At 42.0% G+C, this 24,240-nt stretch overlaps 1 protein-coding gene across 1 annotated transcript in view; it reads right to left on the reverse strand.

Moving 5' to 3' along the window:
- The window catches only part of CEP192 (centrosomal protein 192), a 417,077-nt gene that overhangs the window by 198,056 nt on the left and 194,781 nt on the right, over positions 1-24,240 (reverse strand). The window contains 3 exon segments of the mRNA XM_073632810.1: positions 490-591; positions 8,371-8,522; positions 21,396-21,561. Of these exon segments, the coding sequence (XP_073488911.1) occupies positions 490-591; positions 8,371-8,522; positions 21,396-21,561 (420 nt within the window).

The following is a 24,240-nucleotide window of genomic DNA, read 5'->3' on the forward strand; positions in this document are numbered from 1 at the left end:
GGATCAACTGTGGGTATAGGCTTGTGTATATGAGATTGTATACATTTTTCCTTTTCCCCCTTTTATAGGTCGAACTAGATGGACTGGTGTCTTTTTTTTCAACCCATGTAACCATGTGATAGCTGTGAGCCAATCGCAGCATCACTATAGTTATTGAGGCCATTATGAAAGAAATACAAAGCGGCCGTGTACCAGGAGTCGCATTCTGCGGGGTCCAAGACACAGCAGTTGCAGGAGCGGTGCACTGCACTCCCCTTGACTGGACGACGTATATAAACATGATCCAGCCTGACAATGCCGCCCTGCCACAGTAAATGTACTGTGGCCAGTGGCAAGCAGTTGCTTCCAGGCTTGCTTGATACCCAATGATGAAATGAAATTAGTGTTGCATAATAAACCAAAGGCAAGTAAGGTAATCATGATGCAGACATTTCTAGACCTCCTTGAATAAACACATGCCACTTTAAATTTGACTAAGAATTCACTTACATGATTTGGATCTCGGAAGGTTTTACTCTGGTCTTGTTCCATATCATGTTTAATCAACTCTTTCCCACCATTTCCAACAGGAACCATACGGTCTTCAGGGGCCTATAAAAAAAAAAAAAAATTAAAGCAATCTGCGCGTACTAAACTTACTAATTGCTACAGTTTCATGCGTTTATCCATGCAACCATTTCAGACCTATGACAATCCTTTCTCAAATACAAGTATAAAACATGACTGAAAACATCACTCTTATAAACCACACATTGTTGAAGTGGAAGTAAACCCTCCTATCGTTTTCAGCCTAGGAAGCGGCTAACTTGGCCTCTGTTTAATCTTCCACTGCCATGATGATGTACATGTGATCAGGTATGACACCAGCCATTGGCTGGTTTGATAGTTTGGTTGAGAGCACAACTAATGTGACAAAAGGCATTCACTGCATGCTGAGAATGTAACATTTTTTTTTTTTAAATTGCTAGAATCGATGGGTTTACTTCCGCTTTAAGACAGGAAACAAGCATCAACTAAAAAAGTAACCCATACTACCATTGATCTTGGTTACAAATGTAAAACTGATACGAAAAGACATTGTTGTAGCGCCACTAGCAAATCCAATAGAGGAAAACCTATAAAAACAGATTGAGGCTCCATGCGCACTAGAATTTTTCAGCAGGGTTTTTTTTCCTGGATGAAAACTGCTGATACCATTTTTGTGCGAGCTTCTAATAGCATTGAGAAGCGTTTAGTGTGTTTTTCTGCTGAAAAATCGGTCCGAAAAACTTGATAAAAAAATGTTTTTTTCTGCTCCTAGGCACTGAAGCTCAAAAAATGCCAATAGCCTAAAGTAGTGTGCATGGACACATAGGATAACACTATTTAGCTTATAGGAGCAGAAAAAAAATGCTAACAGCTTCTAGGAGATTAAAAAAACGCTAGTGTGCATGGAGCTGAAGGTCTCAGTTATTTGGCATAGCAATGGAGCCCCAAGCCCCTCCCTCTTGCAATAGTGATACTGATTTATCTAAAATATCTATCAATACAACCCTGGTCAAATCGAACTATTAAAAACTTTATTTCAAAAGGTAATTGCTTTCCATTAGGGTTGCCAAAATGTGCCCGCCAGTTTGGTGGCAGTGCCCTAAGGTGACTAGATTTTGGATTAGGCTTTTTCATATAATTCTCTTGGTCACCATGACGAACATACTTAGGACCCCTGAAGTCACTCTCTTTCAAAAGTTAGGCATTGGGGGATTAAGATTTCTAAACACTAAGGCTTAATGTACATGGGGCGTTTTTACAACCTCTTCTGAACAATTTAACTTGACAGATAGTAACCAGTGTTTTTAAAAATGTCCATTTTGCCAAGTTTATCGTTTAAACGCTTTTGAAAAAAAATATTTTTTTCAAAAATGGCCAAAAACGAAAAACGCCTGTAAAGGAAAAACGCACCTAAACGCAAATCACCGCACTTAGAAGCATTTGGCGCTTGAAATGCCTCTAAACTCAGCGTCTGAACTCATTTTTTTGCTTGCCAAAAAAGGCCTCTAAACTCAACTGCCTAGAAACGACTATAAACAACCCTGTTTACATGTACTGATAAGATAGGAGAGTACAGGAGCAGTTGAAAAAAATGCCCAACTGCTCCTGAACATCAGTTTAGCAGCAGTGTACATGAGGTTTTGTGTAAAAAACTCAAGCGCTGAAATGATATCTGTAATAAATAGTGATCTAAAAAAAACTAAATAATTAGGCTGCAATAATTCTAAAGTGTTCAGACACCCTGAAGTAAATAGCGATAATATAGGTAATGATGTGCTCCAATTAACTTTACAATCTGTGCACAGCTCCTCTAAATTATTGCAAATTCCAATAGTGTTGCTAGTGGTAATGAAACCAGAACTACAATATAATACATATGTGAATAAATACCGTATGTGAATACAGATTCCAAAATCTCATATAATGAACCTGCATCTATGTGCAAATCTAAACGAATAAGTGGATGACATGTGAATAATCTAAATATACAAGTGATGTAGATGATAAATAAAAATCACTAGCCAAACTCATAAGCTGTAATTACATCTGGAAAAGCAAAAATGCAAAGCCTCAAAACTCATACAGGTAGGGCTTGTATGATACTATTGCATCCAAATAGCTATGCCCCAAAGACAGTCAGTAATGACCAATTACAAATAATGGTGCAAGTCCATTTTGTATCTTAGACCATTCTTGAAAGTTGCTTGTGCTTTACATCGCTTTCAACATACCGTTGGTTCATGTAAATGAAAGAATACACATCATTGCACAATGATCAAGGATAGGCATAAAGTAAATGCTCAAAAATAATGCACTCACATATCCCTGGTTGTTATTAAGGCACACAATGAAAACAATCAGCCGCTGTGAGCGTGACTCCTCAATACTGCTGCTACCGTGCTGGTGATTAGCAACGGTAGTCCTCGTCGCTAGCTCCTCCCACGCGTTACATCACAGACCACGTGACTTTCTCAAGGATGGCCCTGAGATGCCAAAGCCTCCATATTTAAGCCTGTTAGCGCCCCGGTTGCCATAGTGACATCGGTTATCATAGGATCATCATGCTGTTTCCACTTAGTTAGATGTTATCATATCAACTATACAGCCAGCTACAGATAACTTTATTAAGAACATATTGCACATATTGCATATTGAACACACTGCAGCTTGAAAATGCTCAGTACAGCTTATTTTTTTACGGAGCTAAAATACAGCTCAATAATTGTAATGTGTCTATACACACAGGCGTGTAAACAAGCGCCATGTATTCTTTAATTTAATTTAAAAAAAAAAAAAATAGAAAGATCGGCATTTTTGGTCAGTAATTTACGCCACATGCAAGCAAATGCGGTCATTCACACAAATGCATGCAGATTTGTCACTTAACATTGTCAATCCGGAAGCTTCCGCACATGTGCAAAAATGCGCGCAAATATTGTGAACGCATGTGCAAAAATACATGAAAAAATAAAACGTCTGAAAAAGTAGACGCACAAACAGGAGTATCGTGTGCAAGAGCCCTAAACATTGTTCTCCTTTATAATTCTGGCAGACAGAATTGCAATTGCAGTGTTTGAATTGGTCAGTGGTGGTCTTCGACTACATAAAACAAACTGAATTGGATCATGATTAACCAGTTACCAACCGGCCCATAGCCAAATGATGACTGCAGGGCGGTTGGACAACTCTGGGAGGGCGTAGTGACGTCCTCCCAGAATCCTGCTCTCGCGTGCCCCCTGGGGTGTGCACTCGAGAACATCCGTGACCTCTGGACCCGGCGCATCATGGTTCACGGTAAACGGCCGCTGATCGCTCCGTCAAATGTGATCGCTCCGTCAAATGTAAACATGTAAACAAACCGATCGGTACAAAGGGGGAGGGATCGGATGGCAGCAGCGCTGTGGGCTGGATGTGTGGTGCCCACAGCGCTGCTCTGTGACAACTGCTGTCACATCCATCTATCCATACCCAGCCGTACTCTGCCACTGTATGTGGCCAGGCTGTGGAAGTCTCACACATGTGGTATCGCCATACTCAGGAGGAGTAGGAGAACCTATTTTGGGGTGTCATTTTTGGTATGTGTACATGCTATGTGTTAGAAATATTGTATAAATGGACAACTTTGTGTTAAAAAAAAAAAAAAAAAAAAAAAGCGTTTTAACCACTTCCCGCCCGCCGGCCGTCATACGACGTCCTTGACTTTGTGCGGGGATATCTGAATGATGCCTGCAGCTACAGGCATCATTCAGATATCAGCTTTTTCAGCCGGTGATTCCCTACACAATAAGAATGATCATAGCGGCTGTTCCACTGCTTGATCGTTCTTACGGGAGGTGAGAGGGGACGTCCCCCCCCCTCCCGCCGCCCTCAGGTGCCTCTACCGACTCACCGCTACAATCGAAGCCAGGATCGTTTTTTTTTTTTTTTTTTTTTTTTTTTTTTTATTTCAGGCTTTCCAGCCTAGAGGTGAGATGTAGGGTCTTATTGACCCCATATCTCACTGTAAAGAGGACCTGTCATGCCATATTCCTATTACAAGGGATGCTTACATTCCTTGTAATAGGAATAAAAGTGATCAAAAAATTTATCTTTTGGAAAAAACGTCAAACTAAAGTAATGCAGAAGCGAACACATACGTAAGTCCCGCCCACATATGAAAATGGTGTTCAAACCACACAAACCACACAAAAAAAAACAAAACAGTAAAGTTAGCCCAATGCGTGGCTCTGAAACATTGCACTAAACTGCTATGTGATGATATTTCTTGAATGAAAAACAGTTTGGACGAAATTGATGATCCTTGGTGTGCTGGCGAATATCTACATATCGTATGGGTTCCAGTATCCAGCTGGTGAACACTACAGCACCCAGCAGCCTAAAGAACTTATTCCAGGAACGTGTTCGATGGGAATATGGACTCCGTTCTGGTTACCCACCCTTAACCGAGACACCGCTTTGGGACTTGCGTACAGTTGAGATTAAAAAAGTGTTGGATGTCAATGAAAAAGCATGATTTCTGTTATTGTAAAATCCCTTTCTCTGAGTTCACTGATGGACATGGCAACCCACCCCTTTATTTGGTTCTTTTTACCTTTCACTTTGTGACAAACTGAGCTGTCTATAGCAGAGATGGGGTTTACTACCAACTGGAACTGCCGATAGGCAGTGCTGTGCTCGTTTTTCTCTGTCTAGTGTCCTACTCCTTAAAAGGTGTTGCTATAACTCTCAAGAATATGAAGTCCTGTGTTCATAAATGAATGAAAGAGAAATGTCAATATCCCTGTTGCTCTTTTATTATCTGCTTTAATCATATCCCTAATGGTCCTTCCTCTCCTATATGATAGTGAAGGTAATTGTTGAAAACCCTCAATATCAGTACTCAGAATTTCCTTTTATTTATTTTATTTTTTTTATAATTGCATACACCCCACAGGCTGTATGACATTGAAATAAGGGGTCCCAGGGAAAAACTTGCCAGTCCTTCCAACAAAAGCAAATGTCCACTGACACGACAACTATCTAATGGTGTGGTCCTTGTAACCAAAAGGCATATACAGTTAGGTCCATATTTATTTGGACACAGGCATAATTTGTTTTTTTCAGGTATTTACCAAAACATATTCAAGCTATAGTTATATAATGGTTATGGACTGAAAGTGCACACTCAGGTTTAATTTGAGGGTATGTGCATCCATATCGGAGGAGAAATTAAAGCTCTTAAGAATAGCCACCACCACCCCCTCTTTTTTTTTCAAGGGACCAAAAGTAATTGGACAATGGAATCAAAAGTTGTTTAATGGCCAGGTGTGGGCTACTCCTTCGTTCTTTCTTCATCAATTAAGCAGGTACAAGGTCTGGAGTTGATTCTAAGTGTGGTAGTTGCATTTGGAATTAATTGCTGTGAACCTACATCATGCGTTCAAATGAGCTGTCCATGCAAGTGAAACAGGCCATTGTAAGGCATCAAGAACTAAAATCCATCAGCGAGATAGCAGCAACATTAACAGTGGCCAAATCAACAGTTTGGTACATTCTGAGGAAAGAAGAACGCACTGGTGAGCTCGGCAACATAAAAAGGCCTGGACGTGCACGGAAGACAACAGTGGTGGATGATCGCAGGATCCTTTCTATGGTAAAACAAAACACATTCACAACATCCAGACAAGTGAAGGACACACTCCAGGAGGTGGGCGTATCATTGTCAAAGTCTACAATCAAGAAGACTTTATGAGAGCAAATACAGAGGGTTCACCACAAGGTGCAAGCCATTCATAAACCTGAAGAATAGAAAAGCCAGATTAGACTGACAAAAAAACATTTAAAAAAGCCAGACCAATTCGGGAAAAGCATTCTTTGGACGGCTGAAACTAAGATTAATCTGTACTAAAATGACAGGGAAAAAAAAAGTGTGGAGAAGGCTTTGAACAGCTCATGATCTAAAGCACACAACGTCATCTGTAAAACATGGTGGAGGCAGTGGGATGGCATGTGTATGCATGGCTTCCACTGGCACTGGGTCATTTGTGTTTATTGATGATGTGACAGAAGCAGCTGGATGAATTCCGCAAGGGGTTTAGAGATATACTGTCAGCCCAGATTTAAACAAATGCAGCAAAGCTGATTGGATGGCGCTTCACAGTACAGATGGACAATGATCCAAAAAACACATTGCAAAAGCAACCCAGGAGCTTTTGAAGGAAAAGGAGTGGAATATTCTGCAATGGCGGAGTCAATCATCTGATCTAAACCCATTTGAGCATGCATTTCACTTGAAGGCAAAACAAACAAAAAAAAAAAAAAAAAAGACTGAAAGACCCACAAAGAACTGAAGACAGCTGCAGTCAGAGCCTGGCAAAGCATCAGAAAGGAGGAAACCCAGTCTTTGGCAATGTCCATGGGTTCCAGTCTTCAGGCAGTCATTGCCAGTAAAGGATTGTCAAAATATTTTAAAAAAATTAACATTTTATTTATGATTATATTCATTTGTCCAATTACATTTGAGCCCCTGAAAATGGAGGGGACCTTGTATAAAAATGGCTGCAGTTCCTAAAATTTGTACTTGATATTTATGTGCAACCCCTTGAATTAAAGCTGAAAGTCTGCACTTCAAATTTGGAGCGTTTCATTTTAATTTTATTCTGGTGGCACACAGAGCCAAAAGTATGAAAATTGTGCGTGTGTCCAAAACTATATGGACCCAACTGTATATCTAAAACAAACAGGCAAATAGACATCCAGCCATACATGTTAATGCTATTAAATATAGACAGCGGTTGCCCTCCTATACACATATGTAATAAGAGTACAATGATGGATGATGAACGCCCACTTGCAGTACACTTTGCCGAGCACCATGGCAGTAGACCGGAGGGCCTTCTGGTAAAAGGGAGATATGCGGTGAACCTCCCTCCCCACAGGGGAAATTTTAACACCATATTGAAAATTAATGAAAAGTAAAGAAAAAAAAAAAAAACTTGACACTATGGACCTGTTTTCAGCTGACAGCCTTAGGCCCACCATCGGCTAATATCACTCAGCCAGTCCACACTGAGGAAAGATCCCAACCATATGGTCGAGATCCACTCAGATGCCTGGATCGATAGATACCTGGCTCGGCCCCTCAAATCTGATTTTAACATTATCCATTTATGCTACTCTTATACCTGCAGGCGTGGGGAACAGTATGAAGCCTGTTATCCAAATGTAGGACGGGCCAGCCATTATGACACCCTGCCCCTAGTGGTACAGGAGTGAGCGCCGCCCTGACCTCCCACCCATGCACAGCACTTTCTCTTATTACCACACATTACCTCAACAGCTGAAACACTCCTATGACAAGGTGCAATATATTTTCATTTTTTGCTCTAGGGTTTAGATACATTAAAAAAAATAGATAGAAATATTTTTTTTGAAAACACCACAAGAGAACATTTAGAAGAGAATGATGACTGGCCTTGGATGAGGACAGTCTATGTGAAGGGAAGATCATTCACAACATAAGAGATTACATGGGACCAGCCATAAAGAGACGTTATCAGATTGCCATTGCTTTCAGTTGCACCTAATCACATGCATATCTGCTGAGTCTCCAGCAGGTATTTGTAAATGGCCCCCTTTGCAAGTTTGAATAAGGCCCTATGAGCTTAGTTGCAGGGTACTGCAGATCAAATGCACCCGTCAATGAAATCCTATTCATATTCCCATAGCCTCCAGGGAGCAGACAGACCTTGTTTAGCTACTGCCCTCACAGATGGCAGAGGGCACCATGGTTCAGGTAAAATGCACTGTTGTGGGTAACTGATCCACTATTCAAATATCAATCTTCATAGTAATGTTACTTACTTGAGTAAAAAGACCCAAATGTTCTTCACCTGCAACATTTCTGGCACCAATATCTTTTATCCATGATCCAGAGGTATGTGTTGTCGATGCCTGTAATGGCTTAAAGCCATCTTCACTTCCACTGCTACCATCACCATGTCCAGACTCTTGTCCTACAAAAAAAAAAAAAAAACACAACTTTCTAAAACACATTTTCAGTAAAAAAAAAAAAAAAAAAAAAAAAAAAGGGAGAAAACCAGTAATTCAAATTCAACCATATAGCTGTGATATCAACCTGCCCCACCAAGCACACCTCTGCGGCCATAATCTTCCGATGCCGGAGCGGTCATGGGCTCTCATCAATGGTGCCCAACTATGGTCTTTCTGCCACCTACATTCATAGTCATTATCAAAAGGTTCCAAAGATGGAATATAATCTATGAATGGAGGTGCAGACCTTTCAATCATCTGCTTGCCCTGCATTCATAAATACCAGTTCACTTCAAAAACTTTACACTGTGTATTAATTTTCATTATCTAAGGAAATGAAAAATCGGATTTTTTTATTAAGCTGTAAAACTGTTTTGGAGAACACTACAGGACACTTTATATTTATGACTACTTAACCACCTCCCACCTGGCCAGTGCACATAAATGGCCGGGTGGTCCTTTCCTCGTTCTGACTGGACGTTCAGAATCGTCCCTCAGAACCAGCGCTGGCAGCGCGACCACGAGGCGCGCAGCGGCTCGATCCTGTGATCACAGAATCCAGCTAAGCAAAGCTCAAGATATGGACACTGACTGGCTCTCCCGATCACGTGACGGCTGTGTCCAATCACAGCCGTCACAATGTAAACAAGACGCATGTCTCTGTGACAGTTCTGCCCGCCGAGCTCAGTGAGAACTCAGTGCAGTGGGGAAGAGGGGGAATCTGCAGATCTGTGAGAGGATGATTTTACACAGAGAGCTGTTACAGATCATCCCACAAAACAGTACACATAGCACCACTGATACCTCTGTCCCTATACACATTTCAGTGTCCCCATAAAACATTTGTCTGTCCCCCATCACTAAATAAACACAGATTTGGGTAATTTTTACCAAAGAAATGTAGCAGCATCATTTTAGGTCAAAATTTATCAAGAGAAATGCCTTTTTTTGCAAATAGAAGAAAACTAAGAATGCATTTTTTTTTTTTTTTTAATTTGGTCTTTAATTTGTAGCGTAAAAAATAAAAAACCCCAGTGGTGATTAAATACCACCAAAAAAAGCTCTATTTGTGTGGAAAAAAAAGGATTAAAAAAAAATGTAATTTGGGTACAATGTTACATGACCGCGCAATTCTCATTCAAAGTGAAAGTGCTGAAAGCTGAAAATTGGTCTGAGAAGGAGGGGGTGAAAGTGCCCAGTATTGAAGTGGTTGTTATGCTGTCACCTTCAAATGAACAGACACTTGCCAAAAAAATAGGCAGGACCCTCCAAGGTTCGCACACTGTATGTAGTAGAAAACTAGTAGGTCTGCAATGTAGAAAGTCTCCAGGATGCTGACACCACCTTGCAGAGTTCAGCAGGCAAGCAGCCAGACTGGTGTACAGAGGTTGGCAGGCAAGTGGCTCATGATTGCAGAGTTCGCCAGGGAAGCAGAGAGCTATGCCGGAAGACTATCTGGCTGTAGCGGGGAACGCAAGCCGTCTCCTGTGATAGGGTGGCATCCAGGAGCTTTTGGCAATCTGCGGGAGACACGAGTAGGTCAGTACATTGTGGGCATGGCTAAGCATTTCTGGGCACAAGCTCTGTCTCTTCATCAAATTGAGACGGAGCTTGTGCCCCGTAACAGTCTTCCAGCATAGCTCTCCAGCTGCTTCCCAGGCAAATGCTGCAGTCACCAGCCGCTTGGCCTGCTGACCTCTGCACACCAGTCTGGCCCCTTGCCTGCTCAACTCTGCAAAGTAGTGTCAACAGCCTGGAGACTTTCTACATTAGACATGCTCGTTTTCTACTACATCAGGCATGAGTAAAAGATTCAGAAGGGAGGAAAAATCAAAAGCACCACATCCCAAAATATACAATTTGAAATAGAAAGGGACTTTGAGGCCTTAGATTGGCCCCAGGGACTTTAAACGGTGCTAGGATCAAATAAGGTAGAGAGCATAGAATAAAATAAACTTTATTTAACAATCTTTAAAAAACAGACATTGGCTAAAGACAACATGTAGAACTAATGAAGTAATTCATCAATACAGAATATATATATATATATATATATATATATATATATATATATATATATATATATATATATATATATATATATATACATACACATACATATACACATACACACACACACACACACACACAGCATACATGTATCCAAATAAGTGTATCAAAATCGTAAAAAAAAAAAAAACACCAACCACCCCGTCCTAATTTGCTTTAATTAGTCTTACCTTTAGAAAAATTATAATAAAAAAAATATATAAAAATATATAGAGATTTGAGCGATGGTAGATATTCTGCTCCTCAGTCCCCACCTCACTGAAAAGGCATGCAGAGAGGGATAAAAATTCTAGAGGTAAATGAAACACTCTAAAGAGGAGAAGATTCGAATACATGGGTATTAAAGTCATATCAGTGTAGATAAGGTTGACTAATGATAGTATTTAGGAGATAAAATCCTAAATGGGAATATAAAAATGTACCTCTAGTAGAATCAATTCATAGGTAGCAAAGGGTTACATCCAACAGATGGTAAAGAGCTAAATTGCTGTGTATGTGGACGGACGGTTCCTATGCTGCAGTAGGATAGCAGTCGAGAAAGTGGGCAGTATACACGGCTGGAGCGCCCACAAACAGCTGGTGGGTGAACCAGACCTGAAGATACGTCTGCAAACTAACCACAAAGAACCTAGAAATATAGACATAAGAAGTAAACTAAGTTTGGGATCATGTATAAAAGGGTAGATGGTTGCTAAAGAGAAAGTAGGTAGGTAAAAAAAACTTACTGCTATTAGGACAAGTTTTGTTTGAAACAGCATTTCACATCAGGAGCGTCCGTCTGCCCAGCGTATCAGCAGGGGGAATGACAGAAGTTGGCGGGGAAAACCCCGCTTTTAAACCCTCTCCAGCGTGACGACGTCTGACTCATCGTCACGCTGCGGACCAAAAATGACAAATGCGCACGCCTCCCGACCCGTCAAAAACTAAATAGACGTCGAACGGCGTCGAATATACAGGGCTGAGCCGCGGCCATCTTGGAAAGTCCTGTGCCCTCAAACTGGCACTACGGAGATTCAGCGGGTTCAAAATAGGGATTAGACTATAGAAGTAAACAAAGCAAACGGCAAGAACGCCGTCTAGTATGGTGTAACCAAACCGCATCCGTTTTTAAGGATTCTGTGTCCTGAGATGGCAATAATATTAACTCGGTGCTAAAAAATAGATATTGGAGCATTTTTGTACCGTATATATAACGGGAGGGAGAGAAGCAGCACTGGATGTCAGCTAAAGGGCAACAGAGCAATCAAGACATTGATTAGGAAAAGATAAGCTAAGTGCCCCGGGTGTCCGTGCATACCACATTAATGGAGAGGAAAGGGACTGAAAGAAAAAATAGGAGCAGAAGCTCACACCGCACATCAAATCAGAATATCTGAATAATAACATACAGGATAACAAATGTAATTGATTAATCAATTGTGTCAATCAAATAATCGTATGCATATGAAAATATTTATGTATGAAAAAAAAAAAATATATATATATGTGTATATATAAAAAACATATATATATATATATAAAAAAACGTAGGTGGTGGCGAGGAAAAAAAAAACCACTGATTGAATTAAAATCAAATATATGAATAAAATTACAAAAATTTTATTCGAATGCGGTTTGGTTACACCATACTAGACGGCGTTCTTGCCGTTTGCTTTGTTTACTTCTATAGTCTAATCCCTATTTTGAACCTGCTGAATCTCCGTAGTGCCAGTTTGAGGGCACAGGACTTTCCAAGATGGCCGCGGCTCAGCCCTGTATATTCGACGCCGTTCGACGTCTATTTCGTTTTTGACGGGTCGGGAGGCGTGCGCATTTGTCATTTTTGGTCCGCAGCGTGACGATGAGTCAGACGTCGTCACGCTGGAGAGGGTTTAAAAGCGGGGTTTTCCCCGCCAACTTCTGTCATTCCCCCTGCTGATACGCTGGGCAGACGGACGCTCCTGATGTGAAATGCTGTTTCAAACAAAACTTGTCCTAATAGCAGTAAGTTTTTTTACCTACCTACTTTCTCTTTAGCAACCATCTACCCTTTTATACATGATCCCAAACTTAGTTTACTTCTTAGGTCTATATTTCTAGGTTCTTTGTGGTTAGTTTGCAGACGTATCTTCAGGTCTGGTTCACCCACCAGCTGTTTGTGGGCGCTCCAGCCCTGTATACTGCCCACTTTCTCGACTGCTATCCTACTGCAGCATAGGAACCGTCCGTCCACAAATACAGCAATTTAGCTCTTTACCATCTGTTGGATGTAACCCTTTGCTACCTATGAATTGATTCTACTAGAGGTACATTTTTATATTCCCATTTAGGATTTTATCTCCTAAATACTATCATTAGTCAACCTTATCTACACTGATATGACTTTAATACCCATGTATTCGATTCTTCTCCTCTTTAGAGTGTTTCATTTACCTCTAGAATTTTTATCCCTCTCTGCATGCCTTTTCAGTGAGGTGGGGACTGAGGAGCAGAATATCTACCATCGCTCAAATCTCTATATATTTTTTTATTATAATTTTTCTAAAGGTAAGACTAATTAAAGCAAATTAGGACGGGGTGATTGGTTGTTTTTTTTTTTTTTTTTTTTTTTACGATTTTGGTACACTTATTTGAATACATGTATGTTGTATATATATATTTTTCTCTCTTTTTATGATGTTTATATACATATATATATATTTTTTGTATTTTTCATATCTCCCCTATGATTAAATCAATATATATTTATGATCGCAATTTACTAGCAGACATTTGTTTACATATATTTTTCTATTTTCATAGTTGACCATAATATCACAATATATCTCCTGAAGAAGCTTAGGAAAGCGAAACATGTTGAGAGAGTGGTATTAACTTCTGTACTGATGAATTACTTCATTAGTTCTACATGTTGTCTTTAGCCAATGTCTGTTTTTTAAAGATTGTTAAATAAAGTTTATTTTATTCTATGCTCTCTAACTTATTTGATCCTAGCACCGTTTAAAGTCCCTGGGGCCAATCTAAGGCCTCAAAGTCCCTTTCTACTACATCAGGCATGTCCAAAGTCTGGCCCGCGGGCTAATGGCAGCCCACGTTCCTGTTTCGGACAGCCTGCCTGGTAATTTTGACTTGTATATCTTTTGTGGCCCCCAACGAATCCCTGGGCGCTGGGGGCCACAAAAGATATACATGCTGCTTGCCTTGGAGGGGGCAGGACGAGTGCTGTACATACAGGAGTACTTCTTGTTTACACGGTGGCCTCTGTGAAAGGAAGTCCCGTCTCCTGCACGGCCATTGGACTCCTCTTCTGTCCATCATAGGAGGGGGGACTTTCTATTAAAGAGGCCGCCGAGAGAACACAGTTTCTCCTGTATGTCTGTTGGCACTCGTCCTGCCCCCTCCGAGGCTGCAGATAGGCATGAATCAGGCTGCACTGATGGCATTCATGTCAATGTGAGTCTGCATTCAGGGCAACAAGGGTGCTGCATTCATGGTACTTGAGGCTGCAGATGGGCACTGACCCTTATTTTGCTGCACAGTTCTTTTTTTTTAATTTAAAAACTTTTCCTGAAACTTCCCTCTTAAAGTGAAGGTGCGTGTAATAAGCCAATACGGTATATCCAAATAATAAGCCCAAGCTCATCTCTTCACCACACACAGCCACAAAGGCAGGAGAATTCTTGTTGGGCAGTGTATTAGTGCTAGGACAAACACACTTAGACCAAATTTTAATGGTTCAAAAAAGGTCAGGCAAAATGGTCGGCCCTCACGCATGTTCACTTCATCAAATCTGGCCCACTTTGAAAAAAGTTTGGACACCCCTGTACTACAACCCCTGGCAAAAATTATGGAATCACCAGTCCCTGAGGATGTTCCTTCAGTTGTTTATTGTTGTAGAAAAAAAAGCAGATCACAGACATGGCCAAAAACTAAAGGCATTTCAAATGGCAACTTTCTGGCTTTAAGAAACACTAAAAGAAATCAAGAAAAATAATTGTGGTGGCCAGTAACAGTTAGATTTATAGAACAAGCACAGGGAATAAATTATGGAATCACCCTGTGAATTTTAATTACAAACACTAACACCTGCATCAGATTAAATCTGCTTGTTAGTATGTAGATAAAAAGGAGTGATCACACCTTGGAGAGATGTTGCAACAAGTGGACTGACATGAAGCATGGCTCCAACACCAGAGATGTAAATTGAAAAAAAGGAGAGGATTATCAAACTCCTTAAAGAGGGTAAATCATCACGCAGTGTTGCACAAGATGTTGGTTGTTCACAGTCGGCTGTGTCTAAAACATGGACCAAATACAAACAACATGGGAAGGTGGTTAAAGGCAAGCATACTGGTAGACCAAGGAAGACATCAAAGCGTCAAGACAGAAAACTTAAAGCAATATGCCTTGAAAACAGAAAATGTACAACAAAACAAATGAGGAACAAATGGGAGGAAACTGGAGTCAACATCTGTGACCGAACTGTAAGAAACCGCCTAAAGGAAATGGGATTTACATATAGAAAAGCTAAAAGAAAGCCATCTCTAACACCTAAACACAAAAAAACAAGGTTACAATGGGCTAAGGAAAGGCAATCGTGGACTGTGGATGATTGGATTTCTGTCTTGACGCTTTGATGTCTTCCTTGGTCTACCAGTATGCTTGCCTTTAACCACTTTCCCATGTTTGTAGTTGGTCCATGTTTTAGACACAGCCGACTGTGAACAATCGGCTGTGTCTAAAACATGGACCAGCTACAAACAACATGGGAAGGTGGTTAAAGGAAAGCATACTGGTAGACCAAGGAAGACATCAAAGCGTCAAGACAGAAATCCAATCATCCACAGTCCACGATTGCCTTTCCTTAGCCCATTGTAACCTTGTTTTTTTGTGTTTAGGTGTTAGAGATGGCTTTCTTTTAGCTTTTCTATATGTAAATCCCATTTCCTTTAGGCGGTTTCTTACAGTTCGGTCACAGATGTTGACTCCAGTTTCCTCCCATTTTTTCCTCATTTGTTTTGTTGTACATTTTTGGTTTTCAAGGCATATTGCTTTAAGTTTTCTGTCTTGACGCTTTGATGTCTTCCTTGGTCTACCAGTATGCTTGCCTTTAACCACCTTCCCATGTTGTTTGTATTTGGTCCATGTTTTAGACACAGCCGACTGTGAACAACCAACATCTTGTGCAACACTGCGTGATGATTTACCCTCTTTAAGGAGTTTGATAATCCTCTCCTTTTTTTCAATTTACATCTCTGGTGTTGGAGCCATGCTTCATGTCAGTCCACTTGTTGCAACAGCTCTCCAAGGTGTGATCACTCCTTTTTATCTACATACTAACAAGCAGATTTAATCTGATGCAGGTGTTAGTGTTTGTAATGAAAATTTACAGGGTGATTCCATAATTTTTTCCTCAGAATTGAGTGATTCCATAATTTATTCCCTGTGCTTGTTCTATAAATCTAACTGTTACTGGCCACCACAATTATTTTTCTTGATTTCTTTTAGTGTTTCTTAAAGCCAGATAGTTGCCATTTGAAATGCCTTTAGTTTTTGGCCATGTCTGTGATCTGCTTTTTTTTCTACAACAATAAACAACTGAAGGAACATCCTCAGGGACTGGTGATTCCATAATTTTTGCCAGGGGTTGTACATGCAGTGAGTGCATTACTTTCATGCTTTTCCTTTATTTAACAGCCTACATTTAGGTAAAGCGCCTGTGTGCTTTGTTCAGTGCAGTCCCGCATCGCATATATAGTTAGTAAAGTTGAATAAAGACACCAGTCCATCAAGCGAGTGTGGGTGCATGTCTACAATTGTCCTTATCCCTTTACATTGTCTCATTAAGATGCTCATCTGTTATTATTTATTTAAGGTACTCATAGAGCGCCGTCAATTTACACAGCGCTCCACACATACATCACACACTCACATCGGTCCCTACCGTCAAGGAGCCACAATCCAAGGTCCCCAACTCACATTCATATACTAGGGCCATTTTTTTTTTTTTTTTTTAACAGAACAGCATATGTGTGAACCTTGGTAGTGCCTAATAATGTACTTTTTTTTTTTTCACATGTAGCGACGGTGGACCATAATGGTAATATTGTGCATTTTCCCCATCATTTATCACCTGTAGTTATGTCCCGTTAATGCTGGGCGCCAGTGACTGTCATCATATTTGTGAGCCCAACCCAATGGATTGTGGGACTAAGTCTTTCTGACCAGCAATTCCATTGCATAAACATACACCGGGACTACACATCCCAGGGATCCTTGCTACCATGCAGGGGACTTCTTAGAAAGACTATAAAGGAGCCAGGAGATGCGGCTCACGCTCTTCTTCCTTGGCCTTGCGTAATGCAAACCTCTCCGTGACCAGGAGAGAGAGGTTGCGGCCTACCACGCGGTGTTCAAGTGATTACAGTCTGGCCTCGGAGAGCCTAACTCTGCTTGCTGTTCGTCAGACAACTAAATGACACCAACTCAGCAGCTCGACACCACGTTAGTCCACACTCTGCGCCTGTGGGTCATCACTTCATTGACAAATGTCTCTTCCCGGGTTGCTGCCTGCAAGGCATCTAGTTTGGTCCAGTCGTTGGCGAGAGGGCAATAGCCCATCTTCTGCAATCTTTCCCTGGTTACTTTAATGGAACACTGTGTACAGACACCTTTACCTTGGGAACACTTTACTGCACTTCCATTTGAACACTGTACAGACACGTCTACCTACAACCATTTCAAGGAGAACCATTAGCCTGTTTAAGCCAGTCAGTCTGTTAACACACTATGCCTTATTGGATATAATCTAATGGGCTCCAACGGACGATAAAAACTATCAAGCCTGCACCTGAGACACGTGTGTTACTATTTAAAGGGCCCTACACTATCCTTATTCTGTCTGCTCTCTCATTAGGATTTAAAGGTTGAATAGGCTGGCCTGGGGTTCCCCTTTAGGAGTAACTACCTGCATTAAATACTTAACCCTTTGTCCTACAGGTCATGCTGCAGGTGGTATCACACTGTACATACATGTATATTGTATCTTCATACTGTTAAACCGTTCTCAAGCTGTTTTTGGGAAATTCCTCTACAGAATCTGGGCTGTTATTGAGAACTTGGTCGATCTATTGCCCTGCTTTGTAAACGAATACTACTTTGCTACTCCAGTAAAAGCAGAGTTAATATACTGTATTTTTCGCACCATAACACGCACTTTTCCCCCCCCAAAAAATGGGAGAAAATGTCCCTGCGTCTTATAGCACGAATACTGACCAGGCACCGCGCCCCCCCCCCCCCCCCGCATCAGAATGTCAGCGCTTGGCTTCTCTGTGGACAGGATGTGTGGCGGATCCTTGCAGGGGCATACCAATACCCGGTCTGCCTCGGGTGCCAAAACATGGGGGGGTGTCAGTGGAGTTACGCTCCGCACCCAGGTCAGTTGACACCCACCAGATGTGACACCATCCCGCGGCGGAAAGAGCCCTGGCTGTTTTTTTTTTCAGCCGGAACACCCCCGGTGCCGTGGTCTGGTCCAGTCTTACTTCCTGCTCCTTCCACTGGCAGCTGCTGCAAACTATGTCCCCAGACCTCCTTCCTAGCTGCTGCCCGGGTGTAGCTGAGGCTGAGAGCCAGCGAGCCAGCCAGAGGGGGTTGTGGATTGTAATGGCAGTGTCCTCCACTGCCTGAGATGAGCTGGTGATAAGGGGGTGGGAGGTGTGGGCTGGCATCCACTGCCCAGTCACCTGAGCTGTTGTCATAGATGAGGCTGAAGAGGTATTTGTGTCTGCCCTGTCACCCCAAGCTGATCTGGGAAGGGGGGGGGTTGCTGTGTCCACCCCCCCCCAGGTATAGTGTAGCTGAGCTGATTTGATAGGGGGTGGTATTACTGTGTCTCCACACTATAGTACATCCACCTATAGTAGTAGTATGATATTAAATATTTTAGGACACCATTTGGTTCATAATATTCTTTTTCTTATTTTCCTCTAAAACCTAGGTGCGTCAGATGCATCTAATGGCGCGAAAAATATGGTAAACATACTGATCTGTGTGACGTGTCATTTAACCACTTACCCACTGGGCACTTAAGCCCCCTTCCTAACCAGACCAATTCTCAGCTTTCGGTGCTCTCACATTTTGAATGACAATTACTTAGTCATGTAACACTGTACCCATATGAAACTTCTCTCCTTTTTTTCACACAAATAGAGATTTCTTTTGGTGGTATTTAATAACCGCTGGGTTTTTTATTTTTGCGCTATAAAAGAAAAAGACTGAAAAATCTTGGAAAAAAAAAAAAAAGCACTTTTCTTTGTTATAAAATTTTGCAAATTAGTCATTTTTCTTCATAAATTTTGGCCAAAATTTATACTGCTACATATCTTTGGTTAAAATAACTCAGATTGGTGTATATTAGTTGGTCTTTGTGAAAGTTAGAGAGTCCAAAAGCTATGGCGCCAATTCTTTGCAAAATCAAGATTTCTTTTTTCTTTTTCAAAAAATTGTCATATTAGCAGGTTTTATTTCTCGCACACAGAATATGCATACCACAAATTACACCCCAAAACACATTCTGCTACTCCTCCTGAGTATGGCGATACCACATGTGTGAGACTTTTACACAGCGTGGACACATACAGAAGCCCAACATGCAGGGAGCACCTTCAGGCGTTCTAGGAGCACAAATTACACAGATTTCTTGACTACCTCTTGCACTTTTGAAGGCCCGGAAGCACCAGGACAATGGAAATGCCCCAAAACTGACCCCGTTTTGGATAGAAAACCCCCAACGTATAATCTATAAGGCATAGTGTGTCTTTTGAACATGTCATTTTTTTCTACAAGCTTTTGGGAAACGTGGAAAGAAAATGAAAAGGCATTTTTTTTTTTTTTTTTTTTTTACACAAAGTTGTCCATTTATATAATATTTTTAATACATAGCATGTACATACCAAAAATTACACCCCAAAATAGATTACCCTACTCCTGAGTACGGCGATACCACATGTGGGACACTTCTCCACAGCCTGGCCACATACAGAGGCCCAACATGCAGGGAGCACCTTCAAGTGTCCTAGGGGCATAAATTTCAAATCTAATTTGACTACCTATTATGCTTTTGTGAGGCACTGTAGAGGCATGGACGAGCATGAATGGGGATGGCGGAGCATGGATGGGATGACTGAGCATGAATGAGTATGGCAGAGTACAGATGAGATGGCTGAGTACGGCTGCGGGTGGATGGGATATCTGAGGATGGATGAGTATTGCCGGGTATGGCTGGCTGAGCATGGATGGATGGATGAGTATTGGCGAGTATGGCTGACTGAGCATGGATGGACGAGTATTGCCGAGTATGGATGGCTGGATGAGTATGACAGAGGGATGGCTGAGGATGGATGGATAAGTATGACAGAGGGATGGTTGAGCATGGATGGATGGATGAGGCTTCAATGGGCACAGAGCAACACTGTGGGCACTACAGATGCAGCCCACAGCGCTGCTGCACCCGATCTCTCCCCTCTCCGCTCACATTGTACCGATCAGTACAGAGAGGAGAGAGAGGAACCAGACAACACCGGTTTGTTTACAAGTGATCGCTCTGTCATTTGACGGAGCAATCACATGGTAAACAGACGCTTGTCAGCGGCCATTTACCGTGAAGCGCCGGGTCCTCCGGACCCATCGGTCACGAATACTCCAGTGTGCGCGCCCCAGTTATCATGTCGCGCTGAAGGCCATAATTCAGCTATGGCACGCTCGTTAAGTGGTTAAAGGTGCTTGTAGAAAGAGGTCTGAACCAAGAGTGTCAGGTGGGTTGGAAGGTAGAAGGCAGATGAGCAGGTAAATCCAAGCAGTCCTCAAGGGGACTGTGCGACATGCACTCTGTTGACTACAGTCCCAGCGATGTAGTAAGTAGTTTCTTTTCACAGCCAATTGCTGTGGGAGGAAAAAGCTCAATGGCTGCAGATAGACACAACAATTGGTCACAACAATCACAGTACAGGGCAAATTTCATTTGAATGCATCGTACATACACACACTATTGTGCAAAAGTTTTAGGCAGGTGTAGGGGAAAAAAAAAAAATGCTGTAAATTAAGAATGCTTCCAGAAATAGAAGTGTTAATAACATTTTGTTAATTGATAAGCTAAGTAAATGAACAGAAGAGAATTTCAGATCAGATCAATATTTTGTGTAACCACACTTGCCTTCAAAACAGCATCAATTCTAGGTACACATGCAGTTTTTGAAGGAACTGGAGGAGACGTTCCAAACATCTTGGAGAATCACAGATCATCTGTGGACGAAGGCTGCCTCAAATGCTGCTCATGTAATCCCAGATAGACTTGATGTCGAGATCAAGGCTCTGTGGGGCCAAACCATCAGCTTAGATTGTGGTCCCGTAAGCTGGAAAAGATTTGTGCAGAGGGTCATTTTTGCATCAGGTGACAGCACAGGGTGAGGTTGACCAGTCTTTATTCACGAGTTGGTGAGGAGAGCAGTGGTCTCGTTTCATCACAGGTATAATTGTTTTTTTGTATACCCGACGTTAAATTCTAGAAAATCCCTGGCTTTGTGCAAATGTACAAAGTGTGAAAGTAATAGATTAATGTGGGTATGAAGCCAAAAAGGGTAGTCACACCAAAATATGAATTTGTAAATTTAGAAAAAAAAATTAAAATATATATTTTTGAAAGCACTCTTACATACAGCAATTCTGCACAGTAAAACAAATACATTACACACCAAACTAGTGTTGCAGAAATATCTAAATCTACATACCAACTACCGTGGAAGCTCTAGTAGAAGAAATCCCATGGCCCTCTGCAGACTGCCTACATGACAACACAGCACCATTAGGAACGCTTAATACTTCGTTTGAAGACTCCTCTTCAGAACTGCCTCCTTCTAAGCCTGGTCGAAAGCTTGGCCTATGCTGCTCACCAATCTAAAATACAAAACAGAAAATTGTTAGACTGACTGCCAGATAAACAAATAACCAACAAAATAGACCAATATAAACAATATAGAAAAAATCAAATTTTTGGAAAAAATATCTAGAACACAAAACTGCTTCTCTCAGCATTAAAGTCTACAGCAGGGGTCAGCAACCAGTAGATCTTGGTCTACCTGTTGATCACGGTCTGGACTTGCTGACCTGCCATCCAGAGCATCAAACGAGTGCAATGCAGAGGGGCTACTTGTTTGCAATGCTTAGCCACAGACTTCTATTACAGTCTGTGGTTTTGGTGCACTTTCTTAAAAGTGCTTTGGTGCAGGACACAATCAGGAAGGACTACGTCCTTAATAAAAGGTGGAAGATCAATGCCACCTTAGGTAAGAAGTAGGGATGGGCCAAACACCCTCTGTTCAGTTCGAAGCAAAACTCTCAAAAACAAGAGAAAAGTTCTGCCCCAAACAGCGAACTCTATTGAAATCTATGGAAGCCGAACATGAGAAATCAACAGTGCCCATTTTGAAGGTTTATATGCAAGTAATTGGCCATAAAAAGGGGGTCCGGTACTGCCCTGGGGGTCATGTATTAATGCACTTTTTTTTTTAAAGTGTTTTTTTCAAGAGCAGCGATTTTAATGATGCTTAAAGTGAAACAATAAAAATGAAAAATTCCTTTAAATATAGTGCCTGGGGGGTTCCCTTAGTCTGCCTGTAAAGTGGCACATCTGTAGCATACATAGAACATGCTGCAGCAAAAATGACATTTCTAAAAGAAAAAAAAAAAATACAAAAACAAAAAACACACACATGTCAAATCAAATTTAAATTGAGCTTGCGGTTGCAATGGCTGGCACCTGGCTATTAAAAAAAAAAAAAAAAAATATTAAAAACACCCCAAACCACACAGCATGGGGTTCCCCCTAAAATCCATACCAGACCTTCATCTGAGCAGGCAGCCTGGCAGTTTAGAAAGAGTGTAGAGGAGAAAGCGCACCACCCCCCCTTTTGACCATACCAAGCCACATGCCCTCAACACCCCAAAGGGCTTATTGGAATCTGGAAGGCCCCCCTTTAACAAGGAAGCCCCCAGATCCCCCCCTCCATGTGAATGAGTATGGGGTACAAAGTACCCCTACCCATTCATCAAAAAGAAGACAGTTTTTGACAATTCCCTTATTAAAAAATAACTGGTGTCCCCCGATGTAAATTCATAGTCAATCACGCTGCCAGCAGGGAAAGCCCATTGACAGTTGACGACTCATCGATGAGGCAGCCAACAATCTGCTAGCAGTAGTAGTCCCAACATGAAAAAGCTGCATCTGGGAAAGCATCTGCCCACTGTAGTCCTGTCTGTCCACAAATAATGGGACCCGAAGGGAGTGCTCACTATATGCACACTAGCATAGGATCCTTAGCAGTATACGAGGCATAAAAATTCAGCATGCACACATCCATGAAGAGATTTAAATCTGGATAGTGAGGACTCATTTTTTCAGCACCTGGGCCCCAGGACAGAACAAGTGGAAGAAAACTATACTTGCAAGGTATTGGATTAAAGGGCTGCAGCACTGGCATTCAGCTCACTGAACAGCTTGTGCTGAGTAAAGGAGGAAGATACACACTGCAGGCACAGTTTCTGGCTAGCCCAATGCTATGACCCCAGGAGGGTTGAATGTGAAAATTGCCAATGGCACAAGTCCTTTGCATGGGGCAGAAGCTGTCAGTACGCTGCACTCCTACCAGGTACACAGAGTCCGTAAATATCCCCAGTGGCTGCGCAACCTTGTGGCCATCCCCAACAGTCACTCACTCTACTTTAGTTTTCTACAGAGAAATACACAAACTGTACATACAGATCCTGCTATTAAGCAGCAGCATAAATGTTCAGAACAGAGGAAGTGCCGGAGTGCACACGCATCAGAAGGATGGACTGCTGCAATGCTACCGTATACCTGCTGGTGTCACGCTGGGAGCTCCCTTGTTTGTCTAGGGTGGCTGCACATCAGTTCCAGGCTGGGAAGGGATGTCTGCAGACAGATGCCTTGCCTACATCTTCTGGCCCACTACTTCGGGCAGCTACAGTCCCACTGGGTCAGGAGAAAATGGCCCCTCCAAACTCCAGGAGGCACCACTCCCAGCAGGAAACCCAAAGGGCAGAAGCACACAGTAAAAATGGAAGCTGCAGGAGCACTAACACAGCCCGCCCGCAGGCACAGGAACAGTACCCCTGGTATAACTCCCAGGCAGCACACTGCAGTTGGCTATGCTGCCGGTCGAGTAGAAATGAAAACAGGCCCCAGGGCTTGACCTGGCTGACAGGAAAACCATTGCTGTGAAATAGGAAAAAAAAAAAAAAAAAATAGTGACTGCAGCCACCCACACAGTTATACAGACTGGAGCAAACAGACAGCCGAGAGCTCTCAGCAAAAGCAAGGCTGCTGACCACTAATTGACATAGGCTCCCTGTGGCCCCCCCCCCCCACAGTACAACATGGCATGAACAACTTCAATCCTTTTATCATGTGGGTGTCATCAGCACATGTGCAGCACCACAATGGAAGGACCAGGTCTAACCATTGTACAAGTTTGTTAAGCATTCGGGCCATTCTGCAACCGCAGAGCTGTCGCAGCTGATCCCATCATGGAGGGGAACTGCATGCACTCGCTGGCA

This window comes from Aquarana catesbeiana, linkage group LG05, assembly GCF_042186555.1.
Source record: "Aquarana catesbeiana isolate 2022-GZ linkage group LG05, ASM4218655v1, whole genome shotgun sequence".
Lineage (NCBI taxonomy): Eukaryota > Metazoa > Chordata > Amphibia > Anura > Ranidae > Aquarana > Aquarana catesbeiana.